The sequence below is a fragment of the Sceloporus occidentalis genome, unplaced genomic scaffold (assembly GCF_023333645.1).
Source record: "Sceloporus occidentalis isolate IW3139 unplaced genomic scaffold, rSceOcc1.0.p SCAF_2, whole genome shotgun sequence".
NCBI lineage: Eukaryota > Metazoa > Chordata > Lepidosauria > Squamata > Phrynosomatidae > Sceloporus > Sceloporus occidentalis.
Window position 1 is genome coordinate 135129629 of NW_028316982.1, and position 17084 is coordinate 135146712.

The window sequence follows — 17084 nt, forward strand, 5'->3', positions numbered from 1 at the left end:
CACGATAGGCACTGATATATCATATTACTGATGGGGAAGAAAGTAGGGAGTGAGTGATAATGGCACAGAGTGAGTTTGAGGCTTAGTTGAAATTTGACGATGCTTCTCTAGCTATTTAAATGTTTTGGATAAATTAGCAAGATAAATCCTGCCCGTATTTAAACTCAGTGATAATAACTACTGAGTCACCACAGCACAACTTCATGTCTCTGGGGACAATAGACCAGAAGTTAGTATCTTGAAACAATGGGCTATGGCACAGAGATAGAACATCTGCTTGGCATGCTTAAGGCCCCAGTTTCAAACCATGTTTTTAAGTACAGTTTCAATTACATTTAAAGACTGCTTCTTTAAGTGTGTGTTTATTTAAAGGAGTTATTTTATAAAGGACCCACTACCTGATATATTGCAGAGGAAAACTGATGAGGGTCTCTGTTGTGAGGTTAAAACAATGCACCAGTGGTCTGTTTCCCTTTTATAGTACTGAAATACCTTAAAATGTCTAAACGGAATTAAGAATGAATTAAGAGACACTAATGTATTTCATGGTCAATCTTGACTTTTTCTAGCTATGTACCCAGCCCTATCTATCTATCTATCTATCTATCTATCTATCTATCTATCTATCTATCATCTATCTATCTATCTATCTATCTATCTGTTGGATGACTTTATCTCTGATGAAGATCACGGCCAGAAACAGTTCAAGATACTTATCCCTGGTTCCCAGGTCATGTCTTTGAATAGAGTTACATGCTTAGCACACACTGACCCATCCACAAGTCTGGTTAGCATTTGTAAATTGTATTGATTGGCTGATTATAGTTCTTTCCATGGAGGAAGGTGTCTTATGGCACTTTGAAAACTAAGCAGTTTATTTCAGTATGAGCTTTTATTAGCTCCAGTCCATTTATTAAATAGGTTAGAATTCACAAAAGCTTATGCTGAAATATGAAAATTCCTTTTCTTGTATAATATGAAACAATGAATTTAGATAACACTATGAAAGCGAAATGGTTATGGTATCGTTATGAATCCACTAAGGAAGTCTGACAAATATGTAATATGATTATGCTAAAAGGTTCTTGAATTACATTTTTCATTCCTTAAAGTTTATCGGAAAGACTTTGAAAGGTGACATAGGATATATCCACACAGCAAAAATAAAGCAGCTTGACACCACTTTAACTATCACGGCCCCATCCTGTGGAGACCTTGGAATTTGTAGTTTGGTGCAGCAACAGAGCTCTCTGACAGACCCTACTGAATACCTCACCAAACTGCGAATCCCAGGATTCCACAGGATAAAGCCATGACAGTTAAAGTGGTGTCAAACTGCTTTATTTCTGCAGTGTGGCAATAGTGTAAAAATAGATTAAACCAATAAATAAATGCAAATTTGAGTTGACCACTGACACAAAGAAGAAGGGTTATATGAATGTGGTACAAGGTTCCTGGGTTGTGCAGTGGTTAAATGCCTGTACTGCAAGCCTCAAGGTTGTGAGTCTGGTCCTAGAGGAGGACTCTAGGGTTTACTTAGCCTTGCATCCTTCCATAGGTCCCTAAAATGAGTACCCAGCTTGTTGGGGGGCAACTGGCTTACACATTGTAAACTGCTTAGGGAGTGGAATGGCCGGAACAGACAACACTAAAGGGCTGGCTGGACGCCGCCCCTTTGATCAGGGCCATGGCAACCACACACCATGGCCCCGATATGGTGTTTTCCTAGCCCAAACAGAAGCAGCAAAACGCCACTCCTTTTTGGGGAGGAAAAGGGGTGGCTTTTCTGCCGTGGTACTGGCTTTTCAGTGCCCCTGCAGCCTGCAGCATATAAATGACACATCGCTGGAGCGTTGCAATGCTGCCCACTATCTGGGTGGACAGACAGCATGATGGCAGCTTGGGGGCATTGTCAGAGCATGCATCATCTAAATGCCATGCCCCCACACCGCCCCCAAGCCAGCGTATTGTGCCAGTCTATTTTGCCCCTTAGTCCACTGAGAAGCGGTATAGAAATGCACTTACTATTGCTATTGCTGTTAGAGTAAGCACAGTATTAATATTTTTATTAGTATCCTTTGTGAAGGAATTCCAACTATTGTGGCTTTCATATCTATTAAGCAGGTGGGGCTCAGATGGGGTTTGGCATGTGCTTGGGTGGAAAAGCCCTTTTCTTGTATCAGCTCTACTGAAACATATATCAAATACATTCTACTGCAAAATATGCTAAGTGGAATATTCTGCTACCAAACCAAACAAACAAAAATCAGGTAAACAAACAAACAAAAACAACCCTCAAGATTATGTTTCAATGAAGAAGAAGAAGAAGAAGAAGAAGAAGAAGAAGAAATGTTTCAGTTTAAAAAAAATGTTGGGGGAGGAATGCACATATCCAACTTTGTAGTAAGAACATTGAAAACTTTTAAAAATCAAGAATTTTAGATATGAATTTTAGAAGCTAATATTGCTTTTGCTGAAAATCATATTTCGATTGATAATTACACTCTTTCTTTCAGTAAAACTCTTCCCAAATGATTGATACCCAAATTTCAAAAGTACCAACTTGCTAAATGAACTCAATTAATTTAGGTCTTCTTTTCCCCCCCCAGAGAATTTGACATGGCTGGGTTAGCTGAAAGATTTCTGCTATGAGCATTTAAACATTATCTGTGCCTGGTGGGTGTGGGGTCTTGGGGAATGGCATGAAGAGTGTTTCCTGCTTTGTAACTCACGGGTCCAATTTTCCTCCAGAACAGCAAGGGAGAGGCCAAAGACCCATTGTTGGGATCTGTGGACCAGCCCGCTGTAAGGAAGGAAAATTTTCAGGTAACAACCATGTTTTCTTTTTTTCTTGCATTTTATTCTTACATGATTGTGATCTTCCTGATTAATCTGCAGACTGTGCCCATATTCAAACAAGGGTCTCAAGTTTAGTTTCATTGTCATGTGACTCTACCAGGTATCGGTTTTGACAACTGTGACAGCAACTCCCAGACAGCCCCATGCTAGCCATTTCTCAATGCTGACTGTTTGTGTGTTCATCTTGCATGAGTCCTTGTCCATTTGTATATGTGTGTTTGTGTTTTCTCTGGTACCAGCAGAGGAACAAGGAGGCATCTTTGTTTCTCATTCTTGTTGAAAAAATCTAGGCACTGCTGGAAAGCAAGCAGAAAAGCAAGTGGATGAGTTGTCACATGGACCAGGCTACAATCCTGTATTTCTTGGCTTCCAGTTTTCTCCAAAACTGCTTCTATATAAGCTTCTTTGGAGTTATAGAATGTAAAGAATCACTCTTATCCTTTTGAACATCCTTGACATTTTTGAACTTTTCCAGAATTGTGATCATTTAGGGTTAAAATCTACTAAACATCATTGTATTTGAAACCACTCTTGCCCCAAACCTTAAAAAAAAAACCTGACAGAAATGTAATTCACTGGTGCTTCGGTTACCAGAGGAATTAACTTCTTTCTCCTTATGCAGCTGGGGCCTGGTAAAGTAGGTCAGGAGTTACAATTGTGATAATAGTGTCATAATTGTGTCTAAGAAGTTATAGTAAAGATATAACGGTTACATAGATTTACTCATCCCTAACTGCACCCAAATAGGACTGCTACTTAGTCAGGATTGTGATACTGTTGCCACTTCACCAGTTATCAGATGCAGGGTGAGAAGGAAGCTCAGCATCAGACTGTGTAAATAATCCCTGTAAAATATGGGTTGCATCTGTTGGATGCATCTGATTAAGTTGGGAGGGGGGGTTGCCAAAAAAACCCGTAAAACCTGGGTATTGACACCACCACCCCTCTGAATTTTCCTGAAAGATCCACATGGTTGGCTGTATGATAATGGGTGTGGATAGACGTGGGATAAACTGGGATAAAACTCTGCATGTCTTTGAACGTGTTTTGAATAAATATGCATCATTAACTCCATCTTTACTCACAGTGCTGATATGTGTGGGCAACAGAATTTACATAGATACACATAGATACTGTTCCAATAATAATAATAAAAAATAGTGTGAACAACAAATGGGGAATGTGTGAGATTATGCTCATGGGTCCAAAACACACTTCAGAAATAATCCAGTTTGAGGCCATTTTAACTGTCCTGGCTCAGGGCTAGGGAATCCTAGGAACTGTAGTTTACTATAGCACCAAAACTCTCTGACGGAGAAGTCTAAATGTCTCACAAAACTAATTACCAGAATTCCCTAGCATTGAGCCAGGGCAGTTAAAGTGGTCTCAAACAGGATTATTTGCGCAGTGTGTTTTGGACCATAGTCAGGTTGCAAAACAAAACATGTAGATAACCCCTAAATAATTAATACAGAATACTGGCCAATATTCTTTTTCCATGTGCACTGCTTCCCTACTTTGCCAAATTCTAGAGTATGTTTACTCTTGTGTGCAACGAAAGTCTGGAATATGATAAGGGGAAAATATTTTATGGTGCGGCAAATAAGCATGGGTAAGTGGAAGGTTTAATCTTCTACCCTCCCCATCACTTGTTCAAACTTCCCTTCTTCAACTATGCCACTTCTTCAACTTCTTTAACTCTAATCTCTGTAATAAAAGCACACATTTTCCTTCAGCATTTGTTATTTAAACCTTTACAGATAGTAATCATTGGATGCTATCACCAATGGTGGTAGTGGAAAATAAACTACATTCCCTAAAAAGAACCCACTCCAAAAAAAGGGGTGAAAGATTTAAATTATCCTGGGTATAATCCAGCAGGCTAAAGCAGTGTGTGTGGAAGATCTAATCTAATCTAATCTGAAGCAGTGTGTGTGGAAGAGCTTTCCATTTTGCCCCATCTTAATTGGATTGGAAAGGTTTGCAGAAAAACAAACTGCTTTCCTGCCCTTTTCCAAAAGGGAGAAAGAGAGAATTATTGCCAATCAGATTTCTAATCTAACCCTCCTAATTGCTTTGTTTAACTGAAAAACAAAAAACACCTACCCCAATATAAATATGCAGATTCCAGACAGCTCTGTTTAATAACATAGTGCCTGTGCATAGATAGAACTCATTTTGTTTACTCTGCCTATTTATGTTGAGATCAATTATAATTAAAATGAATTTAGTAGCAAAAAAGGAGCAATTTGACTGATTCTTCTCACCAGGAAAAGCCAGTATTTCTTGGTGTTAGGATTTGCCAGGAAAAAAACAAATATTATTTCACTTTCTCCTATAGATTATAGATTTCCTGTGATGAAGAGCTTTTCTAGGGGGTAACATTTTCACAGTTGTTCTCTGTCATCCAAAACGCATTTTCATATCACTTTTAGAAAATAGCAACAGCAATTAGCTAACACTGTCAAAATACAAACTATTGACTGTAACATTGTCAGAATGGACAATGATGTTGATTTTTCAGGGAATCATTCCTGCATTGTTTGCTATTTCTTATAAATATGTTCTATAGTGTATTGGAAGGGGAAGCATGTCTTTAAAAGGCAAAAACATGAGCAAAACCTTGCCTAATTTATAGAGATATTTCATTCATTTCAGGGTTTTCTTCCAGTCAGTTTTGCAACAGAAAACAAAGTAGTAGTATGAATTTCAAAACGCTGTGGGAAACTGAACAAGAATTGTAAAGTTAGTTTTTTATGGGTTTTTCGGACTATGTGGCCATGTTCTAGTAGAGTTTCTTCCTGACATTTTGCCAGCATCTGTGGCTGGCATCTTCAGATAATGTTTGCCTGGAAAGGACTTGGCTATATATACTGTGTGATCTGGAAAGGCAGGAGTGATTTGCAAATCACACCCTGAGAACTGCCATTAGCAACCAACAATACACATGCAAATCACTCCTGCCTTTCCAGATCACACAATATATATAGCCATATCCTTTCCAGGCAAAGCATTCTCTGAAGATGCCAGCCACAGATGCTGGCGAAACATCAGGAAGAAACTCTACTAGAACATGGCCACATAGCCTGAAAAACCCACAAAAAACTATGGATGCCAGCCATGAAAGCCTTCGACTTCCCATTGTAAAGTTAGATTTGCTATCCAATACCCCAATACCACCTTAATGCTAAGAAAGTCTATAAGGAGGACATTTGCACATTCCTCCCTCTAAGTATTCATTTTCCAAAATTATATGTATGGACACCACTGAAAATATATGATATTTGATAAACACAATTCAAAATTCTCTGATTATGTGATATTCAAAAGTGATAAATTGTTACACCTGTCACTCAGGGATGAGGACATGAATTTGGCCTCATCATAGAAGAGGACTCTAGAAGTGAGCATATTAATGACAAATAGGATAGAACATTAATCTCTCTTCCCTTTCATGCACTGAAATCGAGTACGGCTTTATGCCATTCAGGAATATGTATCTTTAAATTTGGGAAATCATAATAAAAAAAATTCTGGACTGATTCTAATCTTTGCAGTTTGGGGGCTTATTCTGTACAAAATTTGCACATCAATATTTGTGCTGAAAACACAATTTTCTGAACAAGAATTGTCTCCCCCCCACAAAAATACTGATTTATGTGCAAATAATGTGAATCTTGAGTAGATTTAAGTCCCCAGTTACAGCATTCTTTGCTCCCTTTGTAGAAAATTCTGTTTCCTGTGCAGAAACCAAGACAAAACGCATGCATTTCAGAATAATTCCCCAACTACAGATTTATAGCACAGCATGTGCTATGAAGAAAGTATGTGTGCATAAACGTTCTGTACAAAAAAAACCCCCAGCGTTTTCTTTGGGGTGGAGGAAATCATGCAAATTTTGCACCAAATATGTCCCAAACTATGAATAATCTTGAAAACTGTGGTGGGAAGAAAATTCCTTCTTTTAAGAACAACATTAATGAAGAATTACATCTCTGCTCTAAAGCACCCAGCAGAAGAAGTGCTTGGTCAAATCTGAGGAAAGTGTGCTTCATGCACAGGAAACTTGCAAACAAATTTCATCTTAGAAAGAAAGAATCCATCCTGATGCTACCTCATATGATAAATGCTGACTTTCAATATTGTGTTGCTAAAAAAGGTAACTTAAAAAAAAAAAGTCCCACCTCCTCTTAACAAGGAAAAGAGGATCACTTGTTCATAAGAGCCAAATCTATCACCACATGAGGTTAATGATTCCAAGGTCTGGTTAGGATACATTAATAATCCAACAATAAAGATTAAAACATTCATGGAAGCAATTTTCTATCTCACTTGGTTTGTTCAAACCATAATTATTAACCAGCTAAGGTTTGAAACCACATTCTGATGGTAGTTTGGTATAATGGACTAATGTATGAGTAAAGTATTGGTTCACAACTGAAAACTGGATTCTTCCAAACTACAAATGGAAATGCTAAACTTACTATCCTTACACATGAATCCTGGGGCTCATTGTGATGTGTTTTCATAACGGGAAAACCATTCTGTGCCTAGAACATGCAATTTAGACAGATTCCCCCTGCCACCCAAAAAAGAGAAATCTGTCACAATCCACAAGTTCAAGACTTTTGTCATTTCTGTTGGCAATTGGCAGACAGTGGAAAGGAACCATATGCTCTGTATTAAGTAAGGACAGTGAGAAGCCAGGGACAGTGAATATAGAATCCTAAAGATGTAGAATACGTCTCATGTTTCCATTATGCATAGGGCAAATGACACTTGATCCTCAGGGCTGGGTATCAGTGGCCTTTCTATGCTTGACAGTGGACAAGACCTTCCCTGCCTCCATTTTTACTTATAGGTTTTCATTGCATGCAAAGAAATTATGCTTGCATACTAGGCAGAAAAGGGTGGCATGATAACTGCATGTTGCACATCATGTCTGATTTCACAAGGAAAAGTGGAAAAGAGATGTGAATTGGCATCTAGTTTCACCTTCAGCAAAAGAGGAAATCTACGAATCCGTTCAAAACACAGATACAGTTTATTTTAAAGTATGAGTGGGCGTTCAAGAGCTAGATGCCAACATTTATGCTGCTTGCTTCAAGCAGCAGCAAGCTATTTCAATTTATTTTTAAAAATACTGGAGCAGCAAGACACATATATACCCATGTCAAATCTCAAACTTCTTTTGAAGAAGATTCAAAAAGGATTTGTCGTGTAGCATGGAGGGTGCAATTTGAACAGCATAATTTTGATAAAGCATGGTGGGTGCAGAGACCTAGTTGTTTGGTTCTCTTGATTCTGGTCATTTGCTGGGGCTGAGCTAAAATACTACCGTCCATTTCTGCAACCCAATTTTTCACAATATTTTGTGTATGGCTGCACAAACTGGAAGGAGGAAATAAATCACAGGATCATAGAAACAGAGAAATAGATCACTGCAGCTCAGATTACCCGGTTGTTACCATTTTGTTTTCCCCAGGTTGTTCTGTTTCAAAGGTCATTTGGAGATTAAAGGTAGTTGCTATTGGAAGTTTTGTTTTTATGATGGCTGCCATGTTTCTTCAGAGACTCCCTTAAAAATGGGAATGTCTGTTAAAAACAAATAATTTAATTTGAAATTTGAAATTGTCTAAATGTTATTCCCATCCCAGGGAAGAGGCTTCCTGCCTGCAAATGACCAAAATCTAGTTGGTGGAGGCTTTCTACCTAAATCCTACCCCTGCAGGTTCAGCCATCATTGTTTACAGGAGCTGTCTGAGCTTCCACTGCAGGATTCAGCCAGATCTTGCAAGCACTTGCTGAGAGCATGTCAGTCCCCTCCCACTTCAAATCTGAGGTCTGTCATTAATCCAGAATACTAAACCACATATAGGAAAAAGTTATACTGTGGGAACTTTTGACACTAACTGGCATCAACATTTTCAACATGCTCTGAGAATTTTTTTAAGGCAAATCTTTTGTTATGAATCAAGCAAATAAATGAATAAATAAAGAATGGAATAAGCAATTGTTGGGTCACAATCAGCAAAACCTGGCAAAACCCAAGGTTCACACTTCTTTGGATCTCTCAGATGATATCCCTGTCCAGTGTGGTGTGAGAAAAACTGGTTAGGGGATTCTGGGAGCTATAGTCCAAACAGTAATTTTTCTAGGCTCTGGAACAGCAAACTTTTAACTTACTGCCAAAAAGAACTGGCTTCAGGGTAACATAGGTGTGTGGGGTCTGTATGCCATGACTCCGCCTCCAAGCTGGCGTCACACCTCCCACCCAACCAGATGGCTGCCAGCATTTTGGCGGCAAGGTGTATAGATGCCGCACGCCGCCAAAATGTGGAAAAACCATTGCCACATCAGCAAATATGCTTTTTCCCAGTGCAAAAAGGAGCGGCTTTCTGCTTCTTCTTTTCGCTCCTGGAAATTGCTGGATCAAGGTTGCAGCAAGCGGTTGCCGCTGCCCTGATCAGGTGCACAAAGGAGCGGCATGATGCCACTGCTTTGGGGCTGTCTGTTTTCAGCCTTAGTGATATCAACCCCTTATTCTAATTTTATTTCTGGAGGGGAAGCGGAATTAACTTCAGCTTTATAGCACTGTAAATCCAGTCTTTCTTTTTCACATTTCTCATTTGCTTAAAAATATAAAGGGCTGGAGTTCTAAATGCATTTTACTTACAAAGATAATTTATAGTTATCACAAAGCATTTTCATAGTGAGGACAAGGCACCACTGTGCTCTTGCTCTCAATTATGCCTTGTAAACAATACATTAAGCCAAATGTTTACTGATCTAGAAAATAATAGCACCTCAACATACATATTTAACATATTTCAAAATAAAAATGCACTAATTTGCATAAGAACCAAGCCACTCTTGTTTGCCTTTTTATTCCCCAAAATTCAGTTAGACACAATTCTCTGTATAACATTTGCAATGCAACAGGAATGTCACTGGCTGCAATGTTAGTGTGTCCTCCAAAATTTCATAGATAAAAACCATGATACTTGTGGATAAACAACCTCAGAGCTTCCAGACAGAGGTTATTAATGAGGAATAACAAACATACAAAAAGAGGCTGCAGCACTTTGCTTTTGCCTGAGCCTCCTGAGAAGAGGAAGATTCTACCCTTCTCCTCTCCACCCTGCTGAATTATCTGAGTGCACACTACTTTTGCCCTTTGAATTTGGTGTGCAGCAACTGAAGTAATTTAAAGAAAAAGGGGGAAAGCGGGAGGAAGAGAGAGGAACTGGGACCTTTTAAAGCAGGTTGAAAAGTGGGACTAGAGAGTTAATCAGGGCTCATTCTGTCAAATTGAGACAGTGGAAGATTATGTGTTAGTTGTTGTTGTGTATGATTTTTTTTAAAAAAGTCAGATATCCTTTTCATTTTTGAATGTTTTCCATGTACAGTACAGACTGGTGACTTCTTGTACACAGTTAGCACAACTGCATGTTATACAGGATTAAAGCTAATTTTTGCAGACTTGCATTCTGCACTGTCTCTCACCTAGCTTCCTTTCCTATAACTTGCCAGCCATGGTTAATTCTAGGTAACTTGCTTTCTTTTTTTCTATGGCTGCTAATTTCTCCAGTCTATTTTCGGATTTGTTCTCCCTAACGTGCACAAAGCGCTTCTGATTGTTTACCCCAGAGCCTCCAGAGACTGACAAAAGCCTCAAGGCAGCTGCTGTTTATTCTACACACTTAGACTGTTAAGGGTTTATTTTCAGCTGGAGGCAGGTAGGCCCAAGTTGTGATAAAGACCAATCATGCCTGTCAATGTTGCAGTGCATTTTGCAGCACAATGTGAGGTGTGAGCCCATCTTGTATATTTATTCTTACCTTTCAAATTGATTCCACATTCTCATAAATACTAATTTAGACCTGGGTGGTGATAGTTTACTCTGTGTTTATAGTTTTTTCCCTGCCTTTGCTGTTGGTACAAAAGTACCTCTTCGATTTTCTTCCTTGGCTGCTAGCTGCAGCAAGTCAAAATTGCAGGGTAATGGTGAGGTGAGCAGCTTATAATATATGATAATCAATACTTCAGATCTGCTTTCTGTGATATGACATAAAAGAGGGAGGCATGGGGCGGGGGAAGAGAAAGAAAGCTGCTGATGTTTTCTTTTCCTTCCAGCACAGTGGTGCAAAGGCTTGAAGTGCTAGTGGGTTTTCCCTTCAAGGTCAGCATGTGCCTATTTCCTCATAAAACCACTCTCTTTTCCCCGACTTCTCCTTTTTGCCTCATATTTAATTCAGCTGGTGCTAGGAATCCCAGGTAGCTAAAATGGAAGCCTAGTCAATACCACAAGCATAAATACAAACCTTGGAAATTTTCTACACATTCAGAAATGAGTAGAGGAGAAAGCAGGAGTGATGGCTGTCATTTCCAGCAGCAGATCTACAATGAGTCAAGGTGAGATGGTTGCCTCAGGAGCTTTTGGACACTGTTAGGGATAGCATTTTACATTTACAGTGACAGAGAGGGAATGGGAGAAACGCTATATCCACCCAAGAGAAGGCACTGCACACAGAGGCACTGAGGACTGATTTACTGAGTGATGTGGCTGTGCTGAAAATCCCTTCTCTATGCAAGTACTTTGCATATGTACCAGGATATGTGAGTGCGTTAGTACTCATTTGAATGCTTTTTATATCAGCATCAGGCAACCTGAGATGGCTGAAGTGGTATGGCTATGCCTGCTTTGATCACATTTCTAACGTGTTTGTTTTACCATTTTATTTATTTATTTACCATGGAAACACTTTATATTCTGGAAAACAAATTTAACAACAATATTTTAAAAGAGCGAGAGAGAGAGCTGAGTAGAATGATCAAGAATGCAGGAGTATTACACAAATTTAGGAGATAGGATGGGCTGTTAGTGTTAACCTTTTTTCTCTTTTAAAAGATAAAGCATACAAGGGAGCAACTCTTGGCCTTTTCTGTGGGACTTGAACAGGAGAAACTCCAAACAGACTGGCCAATGTGCTTTAAAGGTGTGTCTTTGATGGGATCCCCTTTTGATTTTCATTCTCCAGCACCAAAACATGGCCATTTTTGTGAGATTGAGCAGTGGCATATGCTTAGGTGTGGCCACATGTACTGTAATCGTGTGGAAGAGAAAGTTTCAGCATTTCAGACAGAATGTCGAGCAATCTTCATTGCATGAAATTCCATCTTCTGTGTAACTATTACAGGTAGATGACCTGCACATCACTTCTTCATGAAGAACTAATGTGCTCTTTTTGAAGGATAAGGCAAAAACAAAGACAATTCCTTAATTTGGGTTATTTTTAAGCAAAGCAAAGCAAAACCTCTGACTATTCCCTCATTCTGCTTGTGACTGTTTATGTGGCTGACTGCTTCCTTTAATAGTTCAAAATCAGGCTATCTTCAAAATTGTTTAGAAAGTTATAGGAATATCCTAACAATAGTGGACTAAGTGTCAGTATCTCTATTTTAATATTACCAGAAGGACCCTTATTGAGAAACTAAGGTTTTATCAGTGATGTGACAAAGAGTCTGGATGGCACAAAACTATTAAGATAAGCAGATAAAGGAAACAACTGTTTGCAACCCAGTGACAGATAGGAAGGGAGAGCTCTAACAACCTAGACATTTATTTATTTTAGGAGAAAAATGAATTCCAGCATGGATTTTGGATGTTTGTTAATACGTCAAAGATCTGTTATAATAAATGGCAATATTCAGTCTTGTTACAAAATATGTGTTGTATTTTATGGCTATTTTGGTAATAAGAAGTTCTTTACCCAAAACTGAGGGTCAGTACAGATCGCTGGTTTGCGGTGGCCTGGGACCAATTCTAGGGTTCCAGAGCGCACAGCTTCAGCACGCTCCAGAACCCTAGCATGTGTGAACAGCACCATCTTTATGTGGTGCTGTCCATAAGGGGCATGCGTGCATGATGCAAGTGCGGCAGCGCATCTGCACCTCTGGGAACCACGCTTCTGTCATGGACATGTCACAGTGTACCAATGGTGCACTGATGTACCAAGAAGTTTTTTCTGGGATCTTTTTGATCCGGAGACACACTGGCCTGTTACAGACTGCCAAAATAAAGCTGCTTCGGATTTCTTTGGAGGTATGCTATTTAAATGATGCATGGGTCCTAAAAGTCCGGAGGTCGTGCCAAAGCCACACTCCATTCCTAAGCACTGGAGTGCAGCTTTGGTGCAGCATCTGGACTCTTAGGACACATGCATCATTTAAACAGCATACCTCCAAAGAGACCCGAAGCAGCTTTATTTTGGCAGTCTGTAACAGGCCACTGTGTGGTTTGACTGCTGCAGCGTCCCTCCGGACGAAAACTGGGCGTCACCAGCCTGCCCCTTTGGTGCACTCTGGAGAGCCCCAAAAGAGTAAGAGAAATAAAGTAGTAGCCCTATGGATCCCAGGTATACCAGCGTGTCTTGTGTTAGTCGCTACAATTCATTCAAAACTCGTCCAACATCTCATTTTCATACTTAAAGCCAGAAATAATTTGATAGGAACAGATCACTGATATTGGACAGATTTGCTAGAATATCATCAATTTTCATAATATTAACTATTAGTGGGCAATTTATGGCTGTGCAGATGTTAGAACAAAATTCTCATCAGCCCTAGGCAGTGGTGTCTGATGATGGTAGTCATAGGGCCACAAGTTGCCCATCCCTGTCATCAAGACATCTCTATGTCACAAGGCATTTCTCTGTCCTAGATGGAAGATTAAATACCTTCCCCCTGCAATAATTTAAATGGTAGATAATGCCAGTCAAAGTATTTTGAAACCTACAGCAGGAAATATCACAAAGACCTCTTCTCATCAGTGGCAGTGAAATCACATTACTAATAAACTAAACTATTTTCTGTGCTTCTGTAGAAAGTGCATTGAAAAGTGGATGGAAAAGTGTTGCACTTTAGGGAGGGGGCAGTTAGACTCTTTCAAAAACCATAACTCCTTCCCATGCTCTGAGATCTGCAGGGGCAGGCTTTTTCCTTTTCCCACCATGATCCCAGGCATGTCTGGTGAAGACACGAGAGAGAGAGAGCCTTCTTGGTGGCTGCTCCCAAATTATGGAACTCCCTTCCCTGGGACATCTGCAAGTAAAGACATTTTTATATAGGAAAACATGTGGTTTTGGGAGCTGTAGTGTTTTTATTTTATTATGTTTTAAGTGTCTTTTAATGCTGTTTTTAAGTTGTTGTTAATACTGTTTTAACTTGTTTTTATCTTGTGCTTCTTTAATATCTATTTAGTTTATTTGAGTTTTAACTTTTGTATTTATACGAGGTTTTTTTTTATTGTATTGTGTTTTTAAAATATTGTTAACCACCTTGGATCACATACTGAGGGAAAGGTGGGAAATGAATGACTTGATTAAAATAAATCATCTGCCCGATACCCCTGCCACTAGACCATTCAGTTGGCATCCACAGAAATCCCCATGGCATGCACATTACGCCTCTTTGCACAGATCATACACAGACAGTATGCACAGACAGGGACACTACAGACATGCCCCCAAACATTCACACACACAGCTCTTTATCACTCCAGACATTTTGTTCCCTCTTATTATGAGCCTGGAATGATCAAGAAGGAAACTGGCTTTGTTAACAAAATTTTTGTCATCACTTTGAGAAAGCAGAAATAAGGTGCCTGACTGGAAATATTATCCATTCTAAGAAAATATAAATGCATAGCATTCTTCCTAATAGTATGAATTGCACAAATCAATTTTCTATTTTTTTTACCAAACAAAACAAAAAAGGAGAAAACCAATTACATGATCTATAATCATGTCAAATAAAACAGCAATAATGCCTCTCTTGACAAGCTTGTACTTAATGCACAATAGCAGAAAATTCCATTCCTATATTCTTTGCTGGGAAAGGAAGCTATTCGAGAAACTCCTTTCATTACATGAACTGCCACGCAACATAATAATCACAAACATGCAGAAGCTTCAGGATAGATTTCAGTGCCCTTAATTTTTATGAACAGTTTGTATTTGTGTAAAGTCACCCATTATTCAGTTGTTGGATCTGTTGGGGAAAAGTAATAATTCTTATAATGCCTTTTGATTTCCTTGACTACCTTTTCTCAACCACTTTTAGCACAACAAAGTCTAAGAGATTTCTACACCCGATTAGTTTATGAATGAAACTCAATTTTACTTAGAGGAAGTCCCTAACGATCCCCTTTCTGTTTGCTTTGGGCTATACAGCAATGGATGAGAATAATTCTAAAGAAATTGATTATCTCAACCTGCTGGTTTATGCAATGCCCCTGAAATGTTCGACTGTGATTTCTTTTTATAATGGCGAAATCCAATGGCCAAGTGAGCAGGCTGTGATTTGGTGAAGGCAAATGATTAATGACTTAACAGTGTTGTTTCTTGTTTATTTTGCAGAACAAGAAGAGTGCATTAATTGCACAGATGAATGTCGAGTGCTTGGTCATTCTGATAGATGTTGGATGCCCCAGTTCCCCACTGCCAACCAGGCTGAAAATGCAGATTATCGAACAAATATCTTTGTCCCCACAGTGGAAGCTAATGTTGAGACTGAGACTTATGAAACTGTGAACCCCACGGGGAAAAAGACTTTTTGTACATTTGGGAAAGACAAGAGAGAGCACACTATTCTCATTGCCAATGTGAAACCTTATCTCAAAGCCAAACGTGCCCTGAGTCCTCTCCTCCAAGAGGTTCCCTCAGCATCAAGCAGCCCAACCAAGACCTGTATTGAGCCTTGCACCTCGACAAAAGGACCACTGGATAGTTGTGAAGTCAAAACAGGAGCCTTGGCTGAACCCAGCAGCCAGTACATGACAGCTACTGACAGTCAGTATCTATCACCTAGTAAACAGTCCAGAGACGCTGCATTCATTGCATCTGATCAGATGGCTAGGGTCTTTGCTGAGGTGCATTCCCGAGTGAGCCGAGACTCCACTGAGATGGACTCTGTATTGGAGCAGATAGACCGTTCAAACAGGGAACTAGGGAGAGAGTCAGTGGATGCCGAGGAAGTCGTGCGGGAGATTGACAAGCTTTTACAGGACTGTCGGGGAAATGACCCTGTGGCTGTGAGAAAATGAAACAAAAAAACAAAAGACAGCCTGGCATTTATTTGCTTCTTCTGCTGATTTAAAAAAAAAAATCTCCCCTGGTTCTAAAATTTATACAGGGATGAACGAAGACCAATGCTGCTTTAAGGCTTTTAGTGAACATCTGAAGTGCCCACAAGTATGTTCTTTTCACTGCTCTTTCTTTTTCAGATAACACTGGTTTCGTTTTTACCAAACTTTCATTAGAACAGTGTGATGTGTGTTAAGAGAAGGGAGGAGGGTGGAAGGAAGGAAAGAAGGAAGGAAGGAAGGAAGGAAGGAAGGAAGGAAGGAAGGAAAGAAGGAAGGAAGGAAAAATTGATGCCACTTTGACAATCTAATAGAAAGTTGTAGAAAAAAGACAAATGGAACCTGATATTTTAAGACTGATAGTTGATGTTGACTTCACTGTTTACCTGTAGACCCCATAAAAAGCAGGGTGGAATAGTTCTGTGATAGGTTTCCAGCAGTCATTACATGCTTCTACTGAAAATCCCAAAACCAGAAACCAAGTAAACATACAAAAATCCCTGTAGTCAACCAAGCTACACCAAGCATTAACAGTCATTTGTGATAACCATTTCTGTATAAAGTTATCTGCCACACGCGCACACATACACACACAAAAGAAAAGAAAAACAAACAAAAAAGAGAGATAGAAAGAAACCCAAGATTCCATTCCATAGCATTGTTCAGCAAAAATATCCTGGTCATTAGTAATTCAGCTCATGTCATATTAAAGTTAAATGTAAAATGGTAGAGTCCATGTTTGTCCTGCACACGCATAAACTAACTCACATGGTAAGAAGAGGGGGAAGGGGCTTTAGTGTCCAGCAAAACTCTAGGATAGCAGTATGTTTTAAACCTGAGGCATAATATGAGATCACAAATAATAATTACCCTTTGAGGGGTAATAATAGTGGAGATAAATTAACATTATTAACACCTTTTGTAAGTCATTTGTGGACACTAAAATAGCTCAAGTGAGTGAAAACATTTCAGATATCCATGCAAATCCACTAAAATCATTTAAATGTGCAAATGTAAGAAGATTCAATGTGTTTACATCAAATGACATATTTTTATTGATTTATTGCAGATTCAGTGCATT

At 39.2% G+C, this 17084-nt stretch overlaps 1 protein-coding gene across 13 annotated transcripts in view; it reads left to right on the forward strand.

Annotated features, from left to right (window-relative positions):
• The window catches only part of PCDH17 (protocadherin 17), a 186320-nt gene extending 169443 nt beyond the window's left edge, over nucleotides 1–16877 (forward strand). For 3 of the 13 annotated variants that reach the window (XM_089511063.1, XM_089511064.1, XM_089511066.1), the window contains 2 exons: nucleotides 2752–2826; nucleotides 15279–16877. In XM_089511063.1, coding sequence (XP_089367189.1) covers nucleotides 2752–2826; nucleotides 15279–15964 — 761 coding nt within the window. In that variant the 3' untranslated portion in view covers nucleotides 15965–16877. Of the gene's footprint in view, nucleotides 1–2751; nucleotides 2827–11770; nucleotides 11859–15278 lie in introns of those variants that run through there. The other 10 variants (XM_089511065.1, XM_089511067.1, XM_089511068.1 and 7 more) reach the window with 9 other exon arrangements.
• Nucleotides 16878–17084: the final 207 nt, after the last annotated feature.